The 22830-nt window shown below is 51.9% G+C and overlaps 1 protein-coding gene across 1 annotated transcript in view; it reads left to right on the top strand.

Moving 5' to 3' along the window:
• The window catches only part of CD2H10orf90 (chromosome D2 C10orf90 homolog), an 81945-nt gene extending 60090 nt beyond the window's left edge, over positions 1-21855 (top strand). Inside the window, exons 5-9 of the mRNA XM_049646028.1 lie at positions 2117-2301; positions 4555-4732; positions 18143-18206; positions 21534-21633; positions 21722-21855. Coding sequence (XP_049501985.1) covers positions 2117-2301; positions 4555-4732; positions 18143-18206; positions 21534-21633; positions 21722-21760 — 566 coding nt within the window. The 3' untranslated portion in view covers positions 21761-21855. The remainder of the gene's footprint in view (positions 1-2116; positions 2302-4554; positions 4733-18142; positions 18207-21533; positions 21634-21721) is intronic.
• The last annotated feature ends 975 nt before the right edge of the window (positions 21856-22830 follow it).

Raw genomic sequence — 22830 nt, 5'->3', positions numbered from 1 at the left:
TGGGCACAGGTGCCCCCGGGAGGGCCTGGACAGAGCCCTCTTCCTCAAGGAAGATGATTCTGAGCAGGGGCGTGAAAGCTGATTAGAGGCTTACAGATCAGACTTAAGGGTAAAGAGCATTGCAGACTGAGGGCAAGTCACATACAAGCCAAGGATTGCCGGAAAGAGCATGGTCGATTTGGGGTCCAGGGCCCCGGAGTACAGGGGAGGGGGGAGGGGCCGAGTGTGAGTCCCAAGTTGGAAAGTCCTCAAAGCCCACCCAGGGAGTGTGATCTGAGGGCGGGGCCAAGCCCTTGAAGGGGCAGAGATCTAATTAGATTTGCTCTGAAGGAGACCCTCTCCTGGACAGTGGGTGGGGGGCAGAAGGGAGAGGGCCAGGCTGGGGCTGCTGAGGCCCTACCGGGGAGGAGCGGAGACTGTCCCTGGGGAGGAGAAGGTTTTCAAGATACAGTGGACAGAACGCTCTGGTGAGCTCTCTGGAAGAAAGATGGGCCTGCCCAGCCCACCCCCGGGTTGCTGGCTCTGGTGGGTGGGGTGCAGGTGGGGACGGGTGTGAGGCCCTGTGGCTTCCCTGTGGACGGGGTGAGCCGGAAGGAAGTTCACAGCCAGAAATGGGAACGGCGTGCTGGAAGGCATAATTACCTCCCACGGGGTGGGGTGGGTATCCAGGCTGGTCGGCGAGGCCTAAAGCAGGAAGGGGGCTGCAACAAGGAAATCCTCCAGAAAGAGGAAGAGAGAGAACGACTTGAGGGCCGCTAAGTAGTGTGTTGTTGGTCGAGAATCAAAGGCAATCGTTGGAAGTGGAACGCCCGCCAGGAGCCCAGCTACCGAAGTCTGATCTGCCCGCAGGACGTGCGGGTTTTAGGGAACGGGTGGATTTCGAGTAGAGGGAGGACAGCAGGTCCAGGCCAGAGAGGATCCAGGCATGAACGGTGGACGCCACAGGGGCTTCCGATGAGAGATTCCAGGGCCCATGGAGATGCCTCCTGTGGCCACGGGGGAGCCTCCCAATGGCTGCCTCTCCCCTCCCAACAGAACCAGCTCCTCCTGGGCACCTGGGCTGCCCCCGGGGAGAGATACAGGGTGAAGACGACCCGGTCTAGCCCTTGAGGAAGTCAGAGGCTCGTGGGGTTAAAACATGCTGTCATGACCCCACCCCGCCACCCGTGCTGCCCCCCGTGTGTGAAGTATGTTCTTGCTGCGGGAACACAAGAGTTGGGGGGATGGAACCTGCCTTGGGAAGAGGAGGCCTTCGTAAAGGCTTGGGGCTCAGCCTGGAGGTCGGAGGTCACTGGGTGCAGAATCAAAGGGGCTCTGTGGCCGTAGGAGGGGGTGCGGGTGAGGAGCGAGTAAGACGCTGCAGAGCTTCAGAATTGGGGAGGTCTGGGCGGGGGGGCTGTGTATGGGGACAGTGTGGCGGGGGTGGGGGAGCTCACACAGGAAGCGCGGGCTAGCACGGGACTGAAGGGGCGTTGTGTCCCTGGCGGCGGCCTTGGTCGGTGAGCGCTCGGTGAACATACATTAATCCCTCCTTCCCCACGCCAGAGGCCGCCCTGTGAATCAAGGCCTCCCCTGACCTCTTCCACAGGGGGGATGTCGAAAGGGCCGGAGGAGGTGGCCAGATCCAGCACTGAGAGAGAGATAATTCCAATTATAAATGGGAAGCCAGTGGTAGTCCCTGGCAAATGAAGGGGGAGGGATAAATAATTGAATACCGCTTTTCCGTCTTACATCATTAGTGTAGCAAACAGAAGATAAATTAATACGCTGCCCCCAAACGACTGAGCTGTGATAATTGTACACACTTAATATGAAGCACAGAGTGGAAAAGTTTCTTTTTCTTATGAACAAAGGCGTTTTGAACCCTGGAAGCCAGGGGACTACCTCCATGGGGTAATTAACCGGTTGTGAAGTCTGGCTGCCTAGAGACCTTCCTCCCTGTGACCAGGGCGGCTGGGGGCATCCAGGGAGGCACGATCTCGTCAGCTTCACGAGGCCCATTAGTGACCTACTGGTGTCTCTCTTCTCGAAATTGTCTTCTGTGTCTAATGGCACCGAGAAGCCAGGCAAAAATCCTGCTGCCCCTCTAAATGGAATTCTCAATCTTCTCTCCCAGGAGATTACAAGTGCTGCGACTTGGTTGTAAAAATAAAGGAGTGCAGGAAGAGGGAGGAGCCTGAGCCAGCACCCCCCGAGCCAGCGCCCCCCGAGCCAGCGCCCCCCGAGCGACCAGAGACCCCTGACTTGTCAGAAGACTGTTCTGAGTATCAGCAAACACCTGCAGGTTCCTTGACCTTGCAGGTAAGGCCTTCTGTGCACCCCGGCTTGATCCCCACCAAGGGCAGACCTTTCCCCGGGGAGTGCGTGGGGGGCCCAATCTTACTTTTGCTTCTGACCCTGGAGCCTTGACCCCACCCCTTCATAATGGCTCTATGACTCTGGCCAGGTCCCCTAACCTCTCTGGGCCTCCGTTTCACGGTGTGCGTAATGGAGAAATGATACCTATTCCGCTGGGCTAGAGTGAGGATTGCGTAATATCCACAGTGACAATGGTCACAGCAATGACTGCGTTTATTGAGCGGTTCTGAGTGACGCTGAGCGGGCATCTTCCCAGCACCCCTAATGAAGCAGGGGTCCCTACAATCCCGTCTGCATGTGAGGACATTCGGCTTTGGAAAGATTGAAGAGGTTGCTCTAAATCACACGGCCACAGGCTCAAGGATATGAAAGCTTTCCTTTGGTGTCTCTTTCTGGTTGTGGTCGTCGAAGTAATATGTACGCTTGTTTTAAAGTTCAGAATTAGAGATATGAACATGAGAAGGGCACACAAATAACAGAAAGCCTCTGTTAACGGCACGTCACATAGTGAGGCACACCTTCTAGGCAGGCACTTGATACGTTATAAACCTCCCTGCAGATGTGGACATGGTGCCATCGGCTGGTCCCTGCACCCCTGGGGCCCTCGGTAGGTCCATGGCGGGAGACTCTGGATGCCCCCAAAGCAGCCACGCTGGGCCCTTAAGCTGTCCCCAGAGGCTATCTCTGCAGGCCCCGGTGCGTCATAGAGAACGACCAGCCGAGAAGATTCCTTCCCGGGCACAGCTGCCAGGGCCACATCCATGACAAAGATGGAACCTGAGCTGCCCTCCCCCGGGAACCCGGGCAGAGGAGGAGTCGGGCAGAGGAACGGGTCAGACACAGCAGCACGTCCCGAGGGCCTTTGCTGAGAACCTACTATGTGCAGAGCTCAGGGTAGCGGCTGCGAGGGATACGGTGGGGGTAAGACACGGCCCCCGCCCTCCAGGAGCTCACGGCTCAGCATGGCCAGCGGTGTGTGCAAATCACTTGTACGAGGCGGTCTGTGAAGTGCCACGATGCTCAGGGTGAACGGGGAGCCCCAGCGGCTGGAACTCTGACTGACGGGCGTGGCTGGCGTGTTACTCCAGGCCCAGGAACCACCTGAACCGAGGTGATCAAGGAGTAGCAAGTTAAGAGCACGAAAGGCAGCGTGGGAAAAACGTAGGGGTCTCTCAGCTGAAGGTCACTGTGGGATCCGCCGGTGAGCCTCAGGTTTTCTATCTGTCAAATGGGAATATATTCCCTGCCTTTCAGAAGCAATGTGGGGATTCCCCGACACAGTGAAGCCACATCAACCATCAGAATGCAGCGGCGGTGGTCACTCTTTTCCAGCAGACCTGGGGAGGTGGCTTAGTGCACGTGTGGAGCTGGGAGGACAGTGAGGGATGTGGCCGAGCTGGAAACGTGGGCACGCTGACCCCGTCTCTGGAGCTTGCGGGGCCGTTTTGCATAGGCAAAGATACCTTGCCAACATTTTCTTCCTGGAAGGAGACGCTGTTCCCGTTAGCCAAGATTACTGTTTCTGCTCAACGGGCACATATTTCACGCTGGGTGGATGATCTAGGTCTGTGCCTGAGGTTTCCAACCCCCAGCAGAAGCAAGTGACTCATAATGCCTTCATTCCTTCCCCACCCATGGAATATGGAGTTTAGGGCCCTCAGGTTTGGGTCTGTTGGAAAGCGAATGAGTTGACAGGGAGAAGGAATGCCTTTGCACTCACAACCTCACTGCCGGTTGGCGGTCATGCTTGATGCTGGCCAGGACTGACCACCAGGCCCTATACCATCAACACGTCTGTGACGGTCTTTACACGAGGCCCCGGAAAAAAGTTGTGGTGTGCTTGCACGCTGGGACTATCGGTCTTTGAGCATTGTACTTTTTTTTTTAAAGGAAGTTTATTTATTACCTTTATTTTTGATCAAGAGAGTGAGAGCAGGGAAGGGGCAGAGAGAGAGAGGGAGAGAGAGAAAGACTCCCAAGGGGGCTCTGCACTGTCAGCACAGAGCCTGATGCGGGGCTTGGGCTTATGAACCGTGAGATCATGACCCGAGCCGAAGTCAGGTGCTTAACCAACTGAGCCGCCCAGGCGCGCCCCGAGTGTTGTACTTTTGATCAGGTTCTTGACCAAATCAGAAGGATATATTGCCATTCTGGGTCACTTCTCTTAATAATAAGATGTTCTCTCACTGCAATTAGGAAGCGCTGGAGGTCCGTAAACCCCAGTTCATCTCTCGCTCACAAGAACGGCTGAAGAAGCTTGAACACATGATCCAGCAGAGAAAAGCCCAGCGGAAGGAGAACCTAGTGCAGAAGCAGAGTCTCTTTCCTGTCCGCGCCAACAAGAAGCAGTTCACGGTTCCCCACCCTCTCAGCGGTAAGCTGCAGGTGGCTTGGGGGGGCGGGGCAGGTGGGACGGGTGGTCTGGGAGGACCAGGACCTTCATCCAAGGTGATGATGCACGTGATACCCCTGACACGCACAGGACGCGGGTTTGTGCCGCACATCCAAACCTCGGTGTTGTCCTGAAGCCTGCTCTGGGAGCCAGCCCGTGGCGGGAGCTGATACAGGGTGCTGAATTCAGCAGAACCAGCTTGGGACACAAATTTACCACTACAGCTGGGAAGGAAGCCACATAACTCTAGCAGCCAGGGTAGCAAGTTCAAATTCTTGGCTCCTAACAGACATTTGCGAGAGATCCCCTTTGCCCTTTGTAGATTGCAAAACAGATCTCAGGGTGAGAGGTTGACTCCAGCTTGTCTACATCAACATTTGTCATCCTGAAACCCCCTTTCCTGCTGTGAGCGCAGAGCGTGGATGGCCAGCTTTCCCCCCCACGGTGTAGCCAGTGTCAGGCTGGCCCCGTGAGGGGCGGCACTCGAACGCTCATTAGACGGGGGGTTCTCCGGAATCTTCTCTGGGCCAGGCACCATGCTGGGAGGTGGGGATAGCACAGTGAGCCAGACTAGATTTGGTCCTTCCTTCACGGAGCTTATAAACAGACTATTAAACCAGCAAGAATAACAGGAAGGCTTGAGGGCAACAGTGGAGACATCGGAGCCCATACTGATGGCCTGCCAACTCAAATCTTAAAATCTGGAGGCCTGGGGAAACCTCCATTTTATTCCTTTGGATAGAGGAACAAGATCTTTCTTCCTAGGAAAATGTTCTGGCCCCCAGGACACCAGGGGTGTGAAATCATGCATATAAATCTGGATAAAAGTCCTCTAGGGAAATAACCATATTCAATAAAATGCAGCTTCGCAAACATTACCAAGATCCTGCAGGGGAGCCTGGGCGACGGAGGACACAGGGTGTTATCCCAGAATTCCTGCTCACCTCCGCAGTCCCCGTGGACAGGCTATCTCCTTCATCCACCCGGGGCACTGCGGGTCCTAAGACCCAGGCAAGGATGCATCCTTCTTGTGGTAGAGGATTCAGGAAAACACCTGCTGCTCTTTCCCAGTGTTTAAAAAAAGAGAAAAAAAAAAAGTCGACAAAATGAATGTGCGGAAAGTTCCCGTCTTTGAACATGTGTCTCACATTTTCAAGCTGCCTGGCAGATCCAGGCTGCATTTGGGCGTGTTCCCCCAGGGACCAGAATCTCTGGCTCGACAGAGAGAAACCTAGGTTTGGTGCAGACTTCTCAAGTTACTACAAGGAACCAGCCATTGGCCACCAATGGGAGCCCCCCCACCCCCCCGCCCTGGGGACTTTGACGTCTCCCCTTGTCTGGAGAAGGGCTACGGGGGTGCTCATGATGTGCGGGCCAGCTGGCCTTGATAGTTTTGAAGATCCTGCTTGTTCAAAATGGTTAAGTTAACAAATATGTTGCCAACAAACATAGAGCAATGCCACTGGAGAGCTCAACAGAACCACATACAAAAGATGTCATCTGATCAGCTTCCTTTTTAATCAGTCCCGTCCTTTGCGTAGGAAGAGATGGAAGGCCAGAGACGCTCAGGAGCTTCTTCTGGGCGGGGCTGTTCAGCAGCAGCAGAGCTGGGGTTCTCATCCTCGGGGCCAGCTACCTACTGGCTGTGCCACACTGTGGGTGCCGAATGGTCTAGAATCACCATCATCTCAAATATTAGGGAGATGCCCGTTGGTCATCCCTAGGGCTGCTTTAAGAAGTGACCACAGGCCGGGGGCGCCTGGGCGGCTCAGTCGGTGAAGCATCCGACTTCGGCTCAGGTCATGATCTCAGGTTCGTGAGTTCGAGCCCCGCGTCGGGCTCCGTGCTGACGGCTCAGAGCCTGGAGCCTGCTTGGGATTCTGCGTCTCCCTTCTCTCTGCCCCTCCCCTGCTTGTGCTCTCTCTCTCTCAAAAATAAATAAACATTAAAAAAAAAAAACAAAAAACCTTTAAAAAAGTGACCACAGGCTGGTTGGTTAAAATAATAGGAATTTAATCTCTCAGAGTCTGGAAGCCAAAAGTCCAAAATTAAGGTGTCTAAAATGATTGGGTTTTTGTTGGAGGCTCAGAGGGAGAATTCATGGCTATGCCCCTGTCCTCGCTTCTGGTGGCTTCTGGCAATCCTTGGCTTACAGACACATCACTGCTTTCTCTGCCTCCATTTTCACATGGCTTTCTCCCCTTGTCTATGTGTCTTTGCAGGCAAATTTCCTCATCCTAGAAACACATGAGTCACTGGATCAGGATCCACCCTAATCCAGTATGACCTCATTTTCACTTGCATACTTCTGCAAAGACCCTATTTCTGGGTTAAGTCACAATCACAGACTGGGTGGGGGGTGAGATTTGAACATATATTTTTGGGGAGACGTAATTCTACCCACTACAGTATCCAACTGTGGTGTTTTCCCCTAAGCAGGTCTCCTTACAAGGTCACGTTAAATGAAATATATATACTTTTTCATTTAGAGAGAGAGATCGAGTGAGGGAGGGGGGAGAAGGGGGGGGAGAGAGAGAGAGAGAGAGAGAGAGAGAGAATGTGTCTTAAGCAGCCTCCATGCTTAGCTCAGAGCCCAATGTGGGGCTTGATCCCAAGATTCCCCGGGATCATGACCTCAGCAGAAATTAAGAGTTGGATGCTCAGCCTATTGAGCCACCCAGGCGCCCCTAAATGAAACCTTTAAAGGATATTTAGATCATTTAAATATTCAAATATTCAAAATATATTTATAATTTTAAATCTATACGTTTATGAATATATTTAAATATTCACAGGAACATTTTAAAATCATATGTAATAAAAGGTGATCGGACCCAGTCCACAGCTTTAAATCACCGAAGCACCCTTTGAAGTCCCCCAGTTCTGAGCTCGCCCCAGCAGCTAGGATGCCGTGGGCAGGACTTTGGGGCATGGATTTTATGGCCGTTCTGCCCGTCCCTGCGGTATTTATGTGTCGATGAGAGCTTCAGGCTCCTGTTTGTTTGTGTTGGGTCAGTGAAATCAGACAACTTCTGAAACCAGAGCCTCGTGTGAGCTGGGGCAAGTGAGAGGAAGTGTTTAAGCCCCATGAAACGAGTCTCCAGCGCACATCTTGCCTTCAGCCTGTCCGCTGGCAAGATGCTAAAAGTGAGATGAAAATGGTTTTCTTACAGGCGAAATTAGTTAACAGGTCATATGCGTGCACGAACTCCAGCTACGGCTTCAAGACGGCGGTTAGAAGGAGGACTCGGGTTTGCTTTCTGAGCTGGGGTCGCTGCCTCCCGGCGGGGTCTGCCCAGGACAGACCGGAGAGGCGCGGGTGGGCGCTCTGCTGGCAGAAAGACACCTGCTCCGGCAGGGGCCGCCCCGGGAAGCGCCTGACCTGCAGGGACTATTACGGCGAAGGCCGGGGGGGCCAGCGCGGCTTCCTGTTGACCCTTGGATTCTGAGCAGTTGTGAAGGCTCAGGGCGGGGACAAGCGTGTACGTGCATGTGTGTGCACACGTGTGTGAGCGTTATCGGGGCTCCCTCTTTGTAGACGGGGATTTTCGTGGACAGCTGATACTAGAGAGCGACAAGGAAGTGGCATTATAAAGGCCCTGCCTACAGCCCGGCCTGTCTTTACTGTCTCACCAGCTGGAGTTTGAATTCTCAAAGTGAGGACGCGTCCGCTTGCTCGCCGGGAGCCTCCTGGGCCACCTCTGGGCGGGCTGTGGCAAGTGACATGAAAAGCCTTTTCATCCACCTGTTAGTAAGCCTTTCTTGAGAACCCGCTGTGTGCCTGGTACAGTCCCTGGTCTCACGGGCCTCCCCACCTCGTAGGGAAAGGGTGCAGGCGATACTTGGGGCTGGGGGTGCCTTCTGATGGGGAGACCTCGGAGCCGCGCTGGGATAGGTAGAGACCGCGCACGGTGGTGCAGGGTGGGGGTGGGTGAGGGTATAACGTCACAGCAGAGAGAACTGTCAGGGTGTCAGTTTGGCTAGGACTAGACTGCCAAGTGGGGGTGCGGATCGAGCGGGGGTGACCATAGATGCCGCTTCCAAATTGAACCTCATTTCGAGGTCGGAAGCCCCAGGCGGGTCATGGTAGGCAGTCCCAGGGCAGGGCAGTGGGATGCGGGATGATGGCAACTGGGCAGAATGGATACACTGCGGTGACTGTTGAAGTATGGAGGAGAGAAGGTGAGAGAAGCAGCCGAAGGAGGAAGGCAGGAATCACGCTTTGCTCTCGGCCTCTGAGGGTACAGACTCTCCCGTCTAAGGGCCTCCCCCCTCCCTTCCCCCGTCAGGGCTCTTTTGCCCACGTCACCATGGTTACCTAGGCTGTGGACCATCATCCCCATGCAGCTCCCTGGGTCCCGGGGGTTGGTCGTGTTCACGGGCCGACCCTCACCGGGGAATTGGAATGTTTCAGAATTAGTCCCTGCTTCCCCCTTGCAGAATGAATCTGGGGCGGGAGGAACCGAAAGCATCAGGTATGGCGACCTCAGACATAGGGTGGGGTAGGTGGGTTGGCACCCACAGGCATAGACAGCACAGAACCTGTAGCTCGTAGGTGCTCAGTCGGCTGCAACCCTCACTATCCTCTGTGGACCCAGCCCAGAGCCTCCTGGATTTCACCCCTGCGACCGAGACCCCTCCTAGCCTGACTCTGCCCCCCTGCACCCAACCCTGCTCAGCTGGTCTCATTGGCTGTCCTTCCTTGCCTCAGGGTCCCTAAACCCGCTGGTAGAAGGCTTATCTGTCTCTACTTGTCTCTGCCCTACAAAATCCAGCCTCTTCCTTGATCTCTTGCCCCCAGGGCTCTTCCTTCTGCCTCCTGCCGTGCCCGTCCTGGACCCTGTGGTGGTGTGCACTTAGCTCTTTCTGAATCGCTGTGGCTGTGGCCCTCCCAGCTTGTCCCCGCAACCCGTGAATGTGTAGAAGACCCACGAGGAGTAGCCCCTTCTTCCATGAAGCTCTCCCTGATACTCCCATCCACTCCCCTGCCCCCTCCCTCTTCCATTTGAGCGCTCGTGGCTCCTGCACCTCTCTGGATCCCCACCCTCCTGACTGTCTTCACTTTGGATTACAGTCCTGCGGGCGTGCTAGTCAAATCGCCCTGGATTGTAAATGCCGGTGGGCGCGTGCCTGCCGCCCTGAGTCACTCTGGGCAGCCCTCCCGCACCCGAATTAATCTGAATTGCGTTATCCACACTTCCCAAGGTGATCCAAGTCAGAGCCATTCAAATCACCGACCAGCAGAGGGACGGAATTCTCCGGAAGGCGCTGCAGAATTCCTTCTCCAGCAGATCTGCCTTCAGTGATGATTCTTGGCTGGAGCGAGCATTAAAATTAATTTGCATTCCCAGAGCATCGAGCTGGAGAAGTGACCCAGCAGATATGAGATGGCTGGGGAAGTCATCTCAGTAATAAAAATGTGCTGTTCATCACGCAGCTAGCTGAGCACCAGCCCCGTGGTCCCACGTTGTTGCCTGGTCTGATCTCGGGAATGTTTTTCCATAAGACATCTGAATAAATATTTGGGGGTAGTTCTCCCGCCATTACTCACAAAGGAGTTTTTAAATGCGCTTATCAGATAAAAGTAATTGTTACTTCATCAGCCTGCAAAGAGAACAAGGAGCATGATTTAGCTAAAAGACTCTTTCCCTGGTTCAGAGATACTCCTTTTCTCGATTGCCTGGATTTTATTTTCTAAATGATTTCCCTCTTATCCCACAATGCAGTGCAGTAGTAAACCTTGCAGTGACACTGAGGACATAAATCTACTTGGCAATGAGAAGGAAAGTTTATTCATCATCTGTAAATCACCATATTTTGTGGTTCTCGAAAAAAATCCTGGGAAACCCTGGAATTGGAGCAAACAATGACTCTCGTATCAACAGTTAATCTTTCGGACTTTCACCAACTGTTGCTGTTTTATGGTGAAGAGTGTGATTTGAGCCATTGTTAAAGTTCCTTTAAATGAGTAATTTAGGGGCGCCTGGGTGGCTCAGTCGGTTGAGCGGCCGACTTTGGCTCAGGTCATGATCTCGCGGTCCGTGAGTTCAAGCCCCGCGTCGGGCTCTGTGCTGACAGCCTGGAGCCTGTTTCAGATTCTGTGTCTCCCTCTCTCTGACCCTCCCCCATTCATGCTGTAGCTCTCTCTGTCTCAAAAATAAATAAATATTAATAAATAAATAAATAAATAAATAAATGAGTAATTTAAACTTGCCTTTGAATACACACACCTTTTAAAGAAAACGTGGGGGCAAGTACACCAGATTTTCTTTCTAATAGAGTTTAAATCCTCTAGCTACAAATAATAACTTTGAAAACAGCATTACAACTGTTAAAGGCACTGAGAAGTTGTGCACCAATGAAGACTGCTTACATTTGTTTAACCATGTTTTCCCTAAACTTTTTTTTTTTGTTTTTACCTTGGAATGCTTTGATCTACTTCTTGAGAGTTCACTTTGGAAATGTTGTTCTAGGAATCTTTGCTTATAGAAAGATCTACTATGCTTTGCTAAGGAAACCCCAACCAGAGTGTAAGTCTGCCGTTTCCCACAGCAACCTGGGACGGCGGGAAGGGGGCCTTACCCTCCTTGCTTGTATTCTTTTGGTCTAGCAGTGCCAGGAAGCAAGGGTGGAGGGCCGTGGGGGCCTCTGGGCAGCAGACTGTAGTGCCGGCTTCGCAGTCTGTGTTCGGCTTTGCCCCACTGGATGCTTGTGCGTTGACAGGCCCTGCCTGGACCGTGAGGGTTCCCCTGGCATCTGCACCAATGCCATCATGCTGGTACCCAGCACGATGTCCATCAGACAAGAGGAGCCAGGTAGTCCCTTTGGAACGTATGTCACAAGCGTGACCGTGTGACATAATGGGAGAAGGAGGGGGCTTGTCTATACCAAGAGCTCAGACAGGAGTGATGCAGGGGAGAGACCTCGCGGACACAGTCTCGCCTTCCTCTGTGGTCCCCGTGGCTTTTGTGGGAGCCAACAGAGAGCCTTGGGCCCCTTTATCCTTTGCTGGGTCTTTGAGGAGTGATTAAGTAATAAATGGAAATTTGTCTTTGGCCGCAGGGATGGAGTGTGGATGGAAAGGAGCAGGGGTGTTGGGGGGGGGGGTGAGAAAGCAAACAGAGTAGAAGAAATCCACCCCCCTTGTCCTCAAGGGGTTTCGCGCCACTTGGGGAAAGAGCTGGTCTGGCAGACAGCTGTAAACCAAGTCTAGAGCCACGTCGGAAAAGCCCCTGAGGGCTTGTGCTGCTGCTTTTGGTCTGAGTTCAGGATCTAACCAGGGAATTGCGTAAAGACTCCATTTATCTCCAAAACTGTTCTTAGTAGACATGTTTGACCTGGGGATCTGTTTCCTTCAGCTGGAGCTGTGGTCCCCGGGCCCCGTCTGCACCATGCTGGGTCAAGAGTTCTCCCATCACAGGGCGCCTGGGTGGCTCAGTCAGTTACGTGTCCGACTCTTGGTTTCGACTCAGGTCACGATCTCCCGGTTGGTGAGTTCGAGCCCCACATCGGGCTCTGCACTGCGCAGATCCTGCTTGGGATTCTGTCTCCCTCTCTCTCTGTCCTTTCCCCCACTCACTTTCTACCTCTCTTTCAAAAAAAAGAAAGAAAAGAAAAGAAACTTAAAAAAAAAAAGAGTTCAGTTACGAAGATCCGCCTGTGTTCTTGGTGAGCCCTTCTCATCACCGCACCATCCCCGCACCCAGGCTCTGAACTCGGGGTTGAATCTCTGTGCAGGAGCTGAGCTCTCCATGAAGAGAACGAGTGAGTCTTCTCTAACCAGGAGGCTTCGTACTCTGCTCCTCACACTGAGCCTGCAAAGAGAAACGGATGATCCCCGGAGACCTCTGGTTTATTTTTCATTTCTGAATGTTGTATGCCTTGGCCAGAAGGATCTGAGAGCCTCACTACACTCGCACACTTTGATAGCAGCCTCTCTGTTGTGTGGCCGGGTGGTGATTGGGACGAGCATCACTTTCACTTAAATGCCAGCATCTGGGCCGCGTCCACCACCTTCCGGGCCCCCGGAGCAGGCTGTTCACGGTGTGGAACTGTCATTCAGAGCAAGATTCCACCGAAGGCTTGAACAGATCCGAGAAAAATGGGAAACGGTTATCCAGCCCAAGACTTCATCAGCTCAAGAGCATTTCGGAAGCAAGCGGCCTAAGAGTCTTTCCACTTGCCTTTGTCCGGTGTGATGTGTACCATTTAATTTCTGGAGGGCTAATTAGTCCAAGCGAGACCCCTTTGCTGTTGCCTCTGTCAAGCAGATTAGAGGTCCCATTGAAGGGAGCTGAATAGAAATGAGGCGCAAGTAAGGAGATTCAACTCTTGAAAACCACCATGTGATTATTCCAGCGGCCGGATGGTCAGCTGCTCATTGGCTCTGAACAGCTCACTGGCAAAATGAGCAGCCTTGTGATCTCAGAACACGAGATTTGGGGGGCCTTTTTTTAGAGAACATCCTCAGAGATGTTCCCCCCAAACACACCCCATTTTCATTCCTTTTGGGAGGCCCTGTCTCTAATAGAAGATTCTGAGAGGTGTAGACTTGGTGTCTACACTCCAAAGTGGTTTGTTGGCTCCCTGCTGGATTCTCTCCAACAGGCATCCCTTGGTTTTGGTGTTTCTAAGATAGGGGAAGCAAGTGCCTGAAGGATTCTTCAAAGTGCTCAGGGTGACTGCAGAAAATGAGCTTCTGGGAGGGCATTGTAGTAATAAATCCAGTGTGAACTTGATTATCATTTAGATTACTTGTTCAATAGGGAAAATGAAGCTTTGCAATCAGAGCGGTAGATAAGGGCTCTGTGCGCAGAGGAAAAAGAACCTCAGCCCCATAAACAACCAATCTGCTGGCATCTGGTTGATCCTTGCTGCCTCCTGGCAATACTGTCAGCCCCCTGAATGTGGAGTCCACCCATCTGTGTGTATGTGTGTGTATATGTGTGTGTGTATGTGTGTGTGTTCACATGTAGGAGGTGAGGGCTGTAATAAACACCCACAGGTATTTATAGAGATTGACGGGGTATCGGGGCTCAGCTTTTACTCAGCTGCTCTCCCAGAGCAGCCTCCGAAGCACCAAAATCTTGGTAGCTGGTTATTGGCTGACTTTGAAACAGGCAAGGGCTTAAGCATGTCTGGCCTTGCAAATTAAATGATCAACACAGGCCCTATGGCTCGGTTACGGTAATGAGCCAGACACAAGAGATTGGGAGTGGGGGGGGGGGGGGCGCAGGGCACGACTTTCTAGAAATACAGAAATGGGCAATTTACCTTAGTCATTTTATTGAAAAAACTGAACACAACCCCCAAACTTCCTCGATCTGAATGTTAATGAGAAGTGACTACAGCCATGGTTTTCTTTCCTCTATATCAGTGAGTTAGAACAACAAAGCTTCAAGGAAAATCCATAAAAGACCAGTAAGCAGGCTGAAAATTGTTCTCTCCCGTCACTTTAATTTCATAAAGGCAGAATTTTCATTCCAAGAGAACGGATAGATGCGATTTCGCTGTATTTTTGAGCAAAGCTCATGCAGGATGGTTTCTATTCCCTGAAATGAGGTCCCAGATGGGTCCCCTGCACCTGTCCTCGTAAAACCATCTCTGGCTGCAGGAGGGTCCCAGTGGGGCTGCCTCATTCCTCTCCACCGTTGGGGACAGCTCTTCCTTTTTCAAGATTCGGCTTAGCTGTCTGCTGCTCGGAAGTCTCCCCCAGAGCCCTGGACCCCACACAGACCCTTGGTTCTGGCCCCTAAAGGCCTCATTTATCTGGCTCTCACCCTGGGCTTAGTTCCCCGGGTGTCTCACCAGAGCGCCGAAGAGGTGAAAGCATTAACAGTCATCACATGAATGGCCAGTCCAGTGCACAGCCTGGACGTCACCCTGATTCCTGTCTCCCGGCCCACACCTCACTTTGCACATGGGCAGTGTCCCTGAGGCTGGAGACCACCTGCTTCCCGGCCCCGGGAGCACCGCCGTCTCCAGGATCCCCCCCCCAGGTGCCTGATCTGCCTCCCTTCGGCCTGTTTGTACCCCCTCCACCCGGTTTGCGTATGAACAGCCACCGGTCGTCTCCTAACAACACACGTCGGATCTCCTGTGTGAACCCCACGTGGCTCTCTGTCTCTCTCACTGTGCAGAAAAAGCTCCTAAAAACAGGCCTGCAGAGCACAGTACGGATGCCTCCCAGTTTGTGTGCACGTTAGCATCATCTGGAGCTTGGGGTTCACGTTTCCAATGCCCACACGCGGGCATCATGGTCAAAGCCCCCTGGTGGTTGTCAAGGGCGACCTGAGGGGAGAATGTTGCTGTCTTTGATCTTGGGCCAGCCACTGGCCTGACATCACCTCGCGCCTCGTGCCCTCCTCCCTCCCTCGTTGGTTCCCACCAGGCCTCCCCACTGCTGGTCTTGTGGTCATTTGGGTTGTGGTTTAAATACCTCCTCCCCCGAGGGGCCCTCCCGACCGCCCCGGCCCCCCTCTACCATGCGGCCATCAGAGCACTTGCCTGATTCTTTGTGGCCAGTTTGTAAATTATCTGGCCTCCCCCCTCCACAAATGAAATTCATGGTGGCAGGATCCTACCTACTTTTGTTTTCTTCTGAGCCTCCCCTGGTGACGTAGGAGTTGCTCATTAGATGTAGGAGGAAGGAGGATAAGAGAAACAAAGTTTGGGTGCCTCTCATGGGAAGGGAGCTGGCACTCATCAGGACGCCCCAAAATATGGATTCTGCAGTACGAATTAGCAGCACTGTTCTGAGGTCAAGAGCCTGTGTGGACGGGGCTGGACTGATTCGGGCTGAAACCCAGCTCTTTGAAGTCCGATTACCCGGACGCTAAAGCACAAAAAAATCACGCGCATGTCACAGGGTTGGTGTGCAGGTCAGGGGAGATCAGGTAGGAAGGCGTCCAGTGAACCCTAGCGGTCCTGCTATAAATCACAACGTGGACCCCTCGGATGTGACACACGGCTCTCAAAGTGCCAGGCCGGGCTCTGTTCGCCCCGGTGAGGTTGGGAGCCATTAGCGACACCCTTGTTTTATTTCACACAACTTCCTCCAGGGGCATAGACCTGCCGCCTCTCTCTTCCCTCCCCAGCAGAACAAAAGGTCTCACCGTTCATCCGATGTGTTTGGTGCTGTTAGGAAAACTCAAGTCAGCAGCCGAGGAGCAGACACTTTCCCAAAGCGTGGGTGGAGCCCACCAGCTGGGGCGTACCCTCTTGGACCGAGCCCTGCTTGTTTTTTGTACCTAACGGGGCTGCTGGGCCCCGAATTCAAATTTCCGCTGAGGCACAGCAGGCCACGAAGAGTTCAGAAAACAAAACAGTGGAGGTGCCAAGGAGCTCGCATTTGCTTTTGTTTCCTCTTGGAAACAAAACCAAAGCTCCATTGTGGTATCAGGTGCTCTAAAGAAACAAACTTTAAAAAAAAAAAAATCTGATTTCCCAGAGGAGACGGCGTACAATTGGATTAAGATTGTAAAAAAAAAAAGTCACAACTCCAATTTGTATTCGTATTCCCTTGGAACACTCTCTGTCCGTCTGTCTGTCTGGGTTGACTTCCCTCTACTCTTGAGCGGCTCCTGAGCGAGTGCTAATCCAGGTTTGAGTCTAATTTTTTGTAGAGGTTCCTTCTCCTCGCCTGAGTGGGGGTCTTCAACCAGTCATACAAGTGCTCACCCAAGCGCATAAGTGCCCACCTTGAGGTGCCACCCCATTTCCTTGGGAAAGTGATTAGGTTGTGTCTGAGGCTCTCCACTCTGGCCTGGTCCTACCTGGAGCGAAGGCCAGGTGTGGGCTGCTGGGAGGCACCCTGGAGATCTTCGCGGTGATGTTGGCTGCTCCTTTCTCATACCTTTCCAAACACTGGGGACATTTCCCTCTAGCTGGGAACATTCTTCTGATTGTTTTGACCCCTCTCGTATGTCTTCTCTGAGTCTTCCCTTTGAAGTTTAGCAATGGTGCCATTTTTTCTTTTGCGTTGAATAACCAGACAGACTACAAGCTCAGCCACTGTGTTGTTTCCAACTTGTAAATCAGTACCAGTGTTTTCTTTCTCCAGAGGGGACAAATTTGTTAGCATCCCTCTCTTTACCCACCCCCCCTTCGTGTATATTCATGGAAAATTCTGTAAGCCCGAGAAGTCTTGCGTGGCTCTACTGAGTGAGGGGATAGATCCACGTGGAGATTAATAGAGACACATGGGGTCTTTGCTGGGGATCCCAAGGAGCCCCTTTCAACTCTGTGACACTTAGCTAGGATGCTGCGTCGTGTGCCTGCTTTGCTCAATGGAAGGGGTAAACTGGTCACTGTCTAGGTGTTTCAGAAAGCGTGGCAGCTTCTCAGCTGTAACTCCATATAACACGTACCCCAAGAGTATTTTTGCGTGACCGACTCTTGGTTAATCCATAGGGTGGAGAGCATCGTGGGGATTTAAGTTATTGCAAAAAGGTACATATACACTGTTTTGAAAACATACATGCTAATTTGGGGCACCTGGGTGGCTCAGTCGGTTAAGCGTCCAACTCTTGCTTTCAGCTCGGGTCACGATCTCATGGTTTGTGAGTTCGAGCCTTGCGTTGGGCTGTGTTCTGACAGTGCAGAGCCTGCTTGGGGATCTCCCTCTCGCCCTCTTTTTCTGCCCCTCCTGCGTGCGCACGCGCTCTCTCTCTCTCTCAAAATAAATAAACCGTTAAATAAATACGTACCACTTATAATCTACAAACCTCATTGTAATTAGTAATATGTATTTACACTGAAAACATTCCAGACTCATAGTGATTTTCAGTCAGTGTGCACTTTCTCAAAGGACCCTAGACAGGCGTTCCTACTATGTTGTTGTCCGTTGCCTTTCTGACTCTGAAAAGGGGTATTCCCGCCGTGAGAATGGATTCAGAGGCTGAATGTCCCTGGGGGGGGGGGCCCACTTATGAGTATCAACCCCTGCTCTCAAAATGCTCTAGCGATAGCTGGGAGACTTCCTTGTCCTCAGAGATACCAAAAACCTAGTGTGGAGATCTTTTGTGGGTGAAATGACCAGACACCCGTACCCAAGGTGACCCTGAGGCATTTTGGGGCCACCGTAGCACTGCCCCCCGCACCCTAGGAATGTTGCTAGATGAAGCACACGAAGGAGTCACTGTCTACAAGGTATGTTAGACGCTGACCTTGTACTTCACGCCCGCATTTAACTGTCATCAAGACCAACCTGCTGGTTGTCAGTTTCAGTCCGTTTATGGTATGTGAGTGTCCACTGAGCCCTGCCGTGTTTGTGACAGGTGGGGGCTTAGACTGAGGCTCAATAACCAAGTGCGTCCTGGGCCCACTGTAATGTTTCTCTAGAAATGTGCAGTAGCCATAGCTTCTGAAATTAATCTTTCTGTTTCTTTCCAGATAACTTGTTCAAACCCAAAGAAAGGTACATTTCGGAGAAGGAGATGCACCTGCGATCTAAAAGGTACTTGGTGGTGGTTGGAGGTCAAGAAGGTGGTGGGGGAAGATGGCGGACGGGGGGGCCGACGCATCCAAGTGCCGTCCAGAGCGGCCATTGTTTTCAGCTCTGCCTCTAAGGTCTGAGGTCTTCTTGGCCGTGAATTTGAGAAGCTGGCTGAAAGAAGTGCGTTTGTCCAATCGCACCTCGGAACGTTAATGCCGTTCTTGGAAAAGCCTTGGGAAAGCGGTGGGTCTTGGCTTCTGAACTGATCTGGTAACTGGTCTCTGAGAGATCCCCAGGCTCGTAATGGGAGCGCTTCTGCACGCTCTCATCGTCTCTGTGGGCAGGAGCCGTCGGTCGAGGTGCACCTCTGAAGGTAATTACGGGAGGAGGACAGAGGTGGTTTCTCCTGAGGGCCTGGACGGTGGCGGAGCCTGCCGAAGAGAGTCCAAACTTGGAGGCCGCTGGCGTGTGGGAGCCTGCAAAGCCACAGAGGGCCACGCACTGGGCGTTCCCGCTGTTGCATCCCGGGCGGGCTTGGAGGCCTCGCCGTCCACAAGCTAGCTCTCCCTGTTCTGTGTGCCTGGTTGCTGCCCTAGACCCCTACTAATTCTCACCCACCTGCTGCACACAAAGGGGGCCATTCTTTCTGAGCCCCGGCCTCGTCACCAAAATGTTATAACTCAGCAGTGTTGGCCAAGTGTTGGCCATTTTACTGTCATGCCAGTAAAATGTCATCAGTTTATCATAAAGTATCTAGCGCTGGGAGGAGCTGTAATAATTAAACCAAACTGATAGTGTGCTGAGAGAAACTACGGAAATAGGAAGAATATGTTTCTCCATGGCCCAGGCACAGCATTTCTGGTTTTACCATGATTGTATCCCTTCTGTGATAATTAGCCAACTTCGGTCATCTGCAGGGAACCCCTTTGTAAGGAAAAAGTGCAAGGGAGGAGAAAGGGGGCCATCCCATTAGCAACCTGGTTCACTGCCTTCTAGCTGGGGGTTTATAGGGCCACTGGGTTTTCAGACTTGCCGTTTTAGAAGTGTAGGGTTGTGTATACCTCAGGCCAAAAGTATTCCTTTTTCAATTCAGTGAAAAAATTCAGCCAACTCTCTCCCTCCCAGTCTCCAAACCCAAAACTGCTATTATGGAGCCTTGCAATTAAAATGATAGAGCTCAAGGCAGCACTCATGGTGGACAGGATCGTCCTATCGTTTTACTAAAGAGGAAACTGAGGTTCAGAGAGGACACACAAGCCAGGTTAAGGTGCCTCCCCTGGAAGGAGTCAGTGCTGGGGTTTTCACTCTGTGCCCTGAATGGGCTTTGACCCTGGCCCTCAGTCCTCAGTCGCACCAGAGCTTTCTTTTCTTTTGTTTTCTTTGTTAGTAGTTTTTATCTTAAAAACTCAAAACGGTGGAGATAAAGCTACAGTCCCCCATGACCAACTGTCTTCCCCCCACACCCCGTCCCTGCACCCAGGCCTTTCTTCAGAGACCCACACTTATCAGCTGTGTATCCTTTCTGTGCCTGAAAATAGACTTTTACTTCTACATCTACAATTATCCATTTTTTAAAATTTTTTTTTTTTACATTTTATTTATTTTTGATAGAGACAGAGCACAAGTGGGGGAGGGGCAGAGAGAGGGGGAGACCCAGAATCCCAAGCAGGCTCCAGGCTCCGAGCTGTCAGCACAGAGCCCGACGCGGGGCTGGAACTCACAAACCGCGAGATCGTGACCTGAGCCGAAGTCGGACGCTTAACTGACCGAGCCACCCAGGCGCCCCTACAATTGTCCAATTTTTAACCATAAAGGGCATCATATTATATATATTTTTTCCATAGCCTTTTTTCACTTTATGTCTGCGGGGTCTTTCTATGTCAAAAGATACAGTTATGGATGATTTTCCTCATTCACTTAAATATCTGCCCCGTGGTGCATCGTATGGATATACCGTAGGTTATTTAGAAAATCCTTTTAACAAAATACTGCATCCAGGCCCCTAGGAGTGAGACCCGGAATTTTTATCTGAAATTGCCCACACGATTCAGATGGTTGGTGTCAGGAAGACGGTCTCTGTGCATCTGAAGGGATTTCCACCATGGAACTTTGGGACATTCAGCTTGCCTACTGATTCCCTACAGTCCTCTCCCTGGCCCTTTCTAGAATAGTTCCTGGATATGGCAACTGTGTGTTCATTTATTCATTCAAACCGTGTCAACGGCATAAGCTTTTCCCAGACGTTTTCTGCTACCTGGTCGGGGGACAGTGCTGTGTAGAGATGGACAGACCAAGGTTCGAAGCCCAGCCCATCCTCTAGCTGACGGACTTTACATGAGTCTCCCGGCCTCGCCGGGGCTCGGGTTCCTCATTCCCATGGAAGCAGGACACTGCGTGCCTCTCTCGACTGTTGTGACGATCGAGAACATTCACGTCAGGTGGTCAGCCCGGTGCTCAGAAACCAAGATAATGTCACCCGCTAATTTTGTCATCATTAATATTTTTATACTTCGTCAATTACTATTTTAACAGTGGAACCGATTAAACAAATTTTGTCTGGCTTTCAGACATGAAAGAACATGACAAAAAGGTGTTGATCCACGTGCCATGTATCTAGCAAAACCCAAGAGCCCGGGCGCAGCCGCTCTACTGTGTCTGTGGATTCTCGCAGAAATATTGTTTGGTGTCAGTATGCAAACAGCTCCCGTTAGGAGGTAGGAAGGAAGGGTCCAGAAGAAGGTCTCTTGGGCCCCACTTCCCTTGAAAACTGCTCATTTTACACCAGGACAAGAGCATAATACGTATGCCTGAGACGTATTTGGAAGCAGTTTGATTAGGAAGGCATCAGGTTAAGGGGTAAATACACATTTGTGTGTGTGTTATTCCAGCACAATTCCTGTTATTTCCATGTATTCAGCGCTCTGTTTCTAAGTCACAGGAAGGTAAAAACAAATTGTAGGAAAATGGTCCCTGGGGCAAGTTTACACGGAGGGGCAAAGCAGTAGGTTTGGAATCTCTCGCTTTAAACAAGCATGTCTTAGACAGTGGGAGGGGGAGGTGGCAAAGAAGGGACGGTCACTCCCACAGCTGGCTTCTCAGCTTTGACCCCGGGTCGGGGGGGGGGGGGGGGGGGCTGCCCACTGGTGATGTCCCAGCTTCCACCGCCTGTTCTGGAGACAGAGCCGGTAGGGCAGCGCTGGGTCCGGGCGCCTCCCAGCTCCGAGACGGCCCCTCTGCAGCTGGGCTCCTCTTTGTAGAGGGAGAGCCTGCCGACAAGACAGGACACAGCTCCCCCACAGGCACACGTCGTCTTGCTACCATTCCACAGGTTTTCTGAATCTGTTTCAGAATCTATAATAACTTGCCAGAAGTTAAAAGGAAAAAAGAAGAACAAAAGAAAAGAGTGATCTTACAGAGTAACAGACTCCGTGCTGAAGTCTTCAAAAAGGTAATGGCCTGGCCCCAGCAGGTGTGATGTGTGCGTGGCTCACAGATGCTGAACCTGAACTTAACATGTTTGTCTCCTGCTTCCCTAGCAATTACTGGACCAGCTGCTTCAAAGGAACTCGGTCTAAACACAGGCCGCCCCGCTGACCCCCTACCTGGACCCGAGATGACTTCAAACGCTGGATCAACCATTAAACGTAGCATCATCTTCATGAAATGAAAACTTATTTTATTTTGGATTTTTTTTTCAGAAAGGAAAACCTAGCTTCCCGAGTTGCTTACCCAAACCACGCAAGAACAGTAACCCTTGAGGAAATGGGTCCCCAGACTCTAGAGGGGTGACCGGTGGGATGCAAACCTCTAGACACAGTCCCTTCATTTTTCCACTTTGGAACTTACTTTTAGATTTGGAGTTTCAGCCAAATCCCACCGGGGGGGAAGGCCTTATCCGTTCACATGGGCCTAGATCCTGGGGGGTTATTGGTTTGTTTTTTTTTTAATCAAATTTTGGGACCTAAATCTATCACTTTTTAAGTATCAATCCCAACTTTTGCCAGTTCTGCAAACGCCAGGTTAGCACCCGTTATTCTTCAAAATTCCCTGGCTGTGTGGGCCACAGAATGCTAGGAGCTGACCTTGGAAGGTAGTGGGCACTCTGCCAGAGGCCAGGGGGCACGCAGCCTGCTCCTCTGTGACCTGGGGTGGCCAGGGCACCCTCACTACCCCACCCCGCTCTGAGTGCTCCTCTAGAAAAAGACTCTATTTCCACAGAAGCCAGGAGAGCAGAATTGGTGGGAAAAAAATTATAGGTGACCTCAGTGTTCACCACAAAGCCCCCTCCTCCCCAAACAAAGGCCGGCCGGGTCGCCAAAAATGGCCCGATGGCTCCAGCTCTGCCGTCTGTCCTTCCAACAGTTGACATTGTTCAATATTTATAAATGTGTGTTCGGGGAGTTAAGAACCTAACTAGTTTTTATCAAAAATGGAAATAAATGCAGTTATTACAAAAATTAAAGTATCGCTGTTATGTATTCCGCTTTATGAACCGAGCAGCCTCTACGGATGACACTCGGTGAGAAATGGCCTCTGACCTGCTCCTCTTACTGCCCCAGCACCCAGGTCAGGAGCCCCGTGCTTCCTGATTCCCCGGGGGAGGAAGGTCGTCCCCAGAGAGCAGGCTTGGGAGAAGCCAGGCCCT

This window comes from Panthera uncia, chromosome D2 (assembly GCF_023721935.1).
Source record: "Panthera uncia isolate 11264 chromosome D2, Puncia_PCG_1.0, whole genome shotgun sequence".
Lineage (NCBI taxonomy): Eukaryota > Metazoa > Chordata > Mammalia > Carnivora > Felidae > Panthera > Panthera uncia.
The sequence above is the reverse complement of the archived record's forward strand: the minus strand, read 5'-3'. Positions and strand labels throughout refer to the sequence as shown.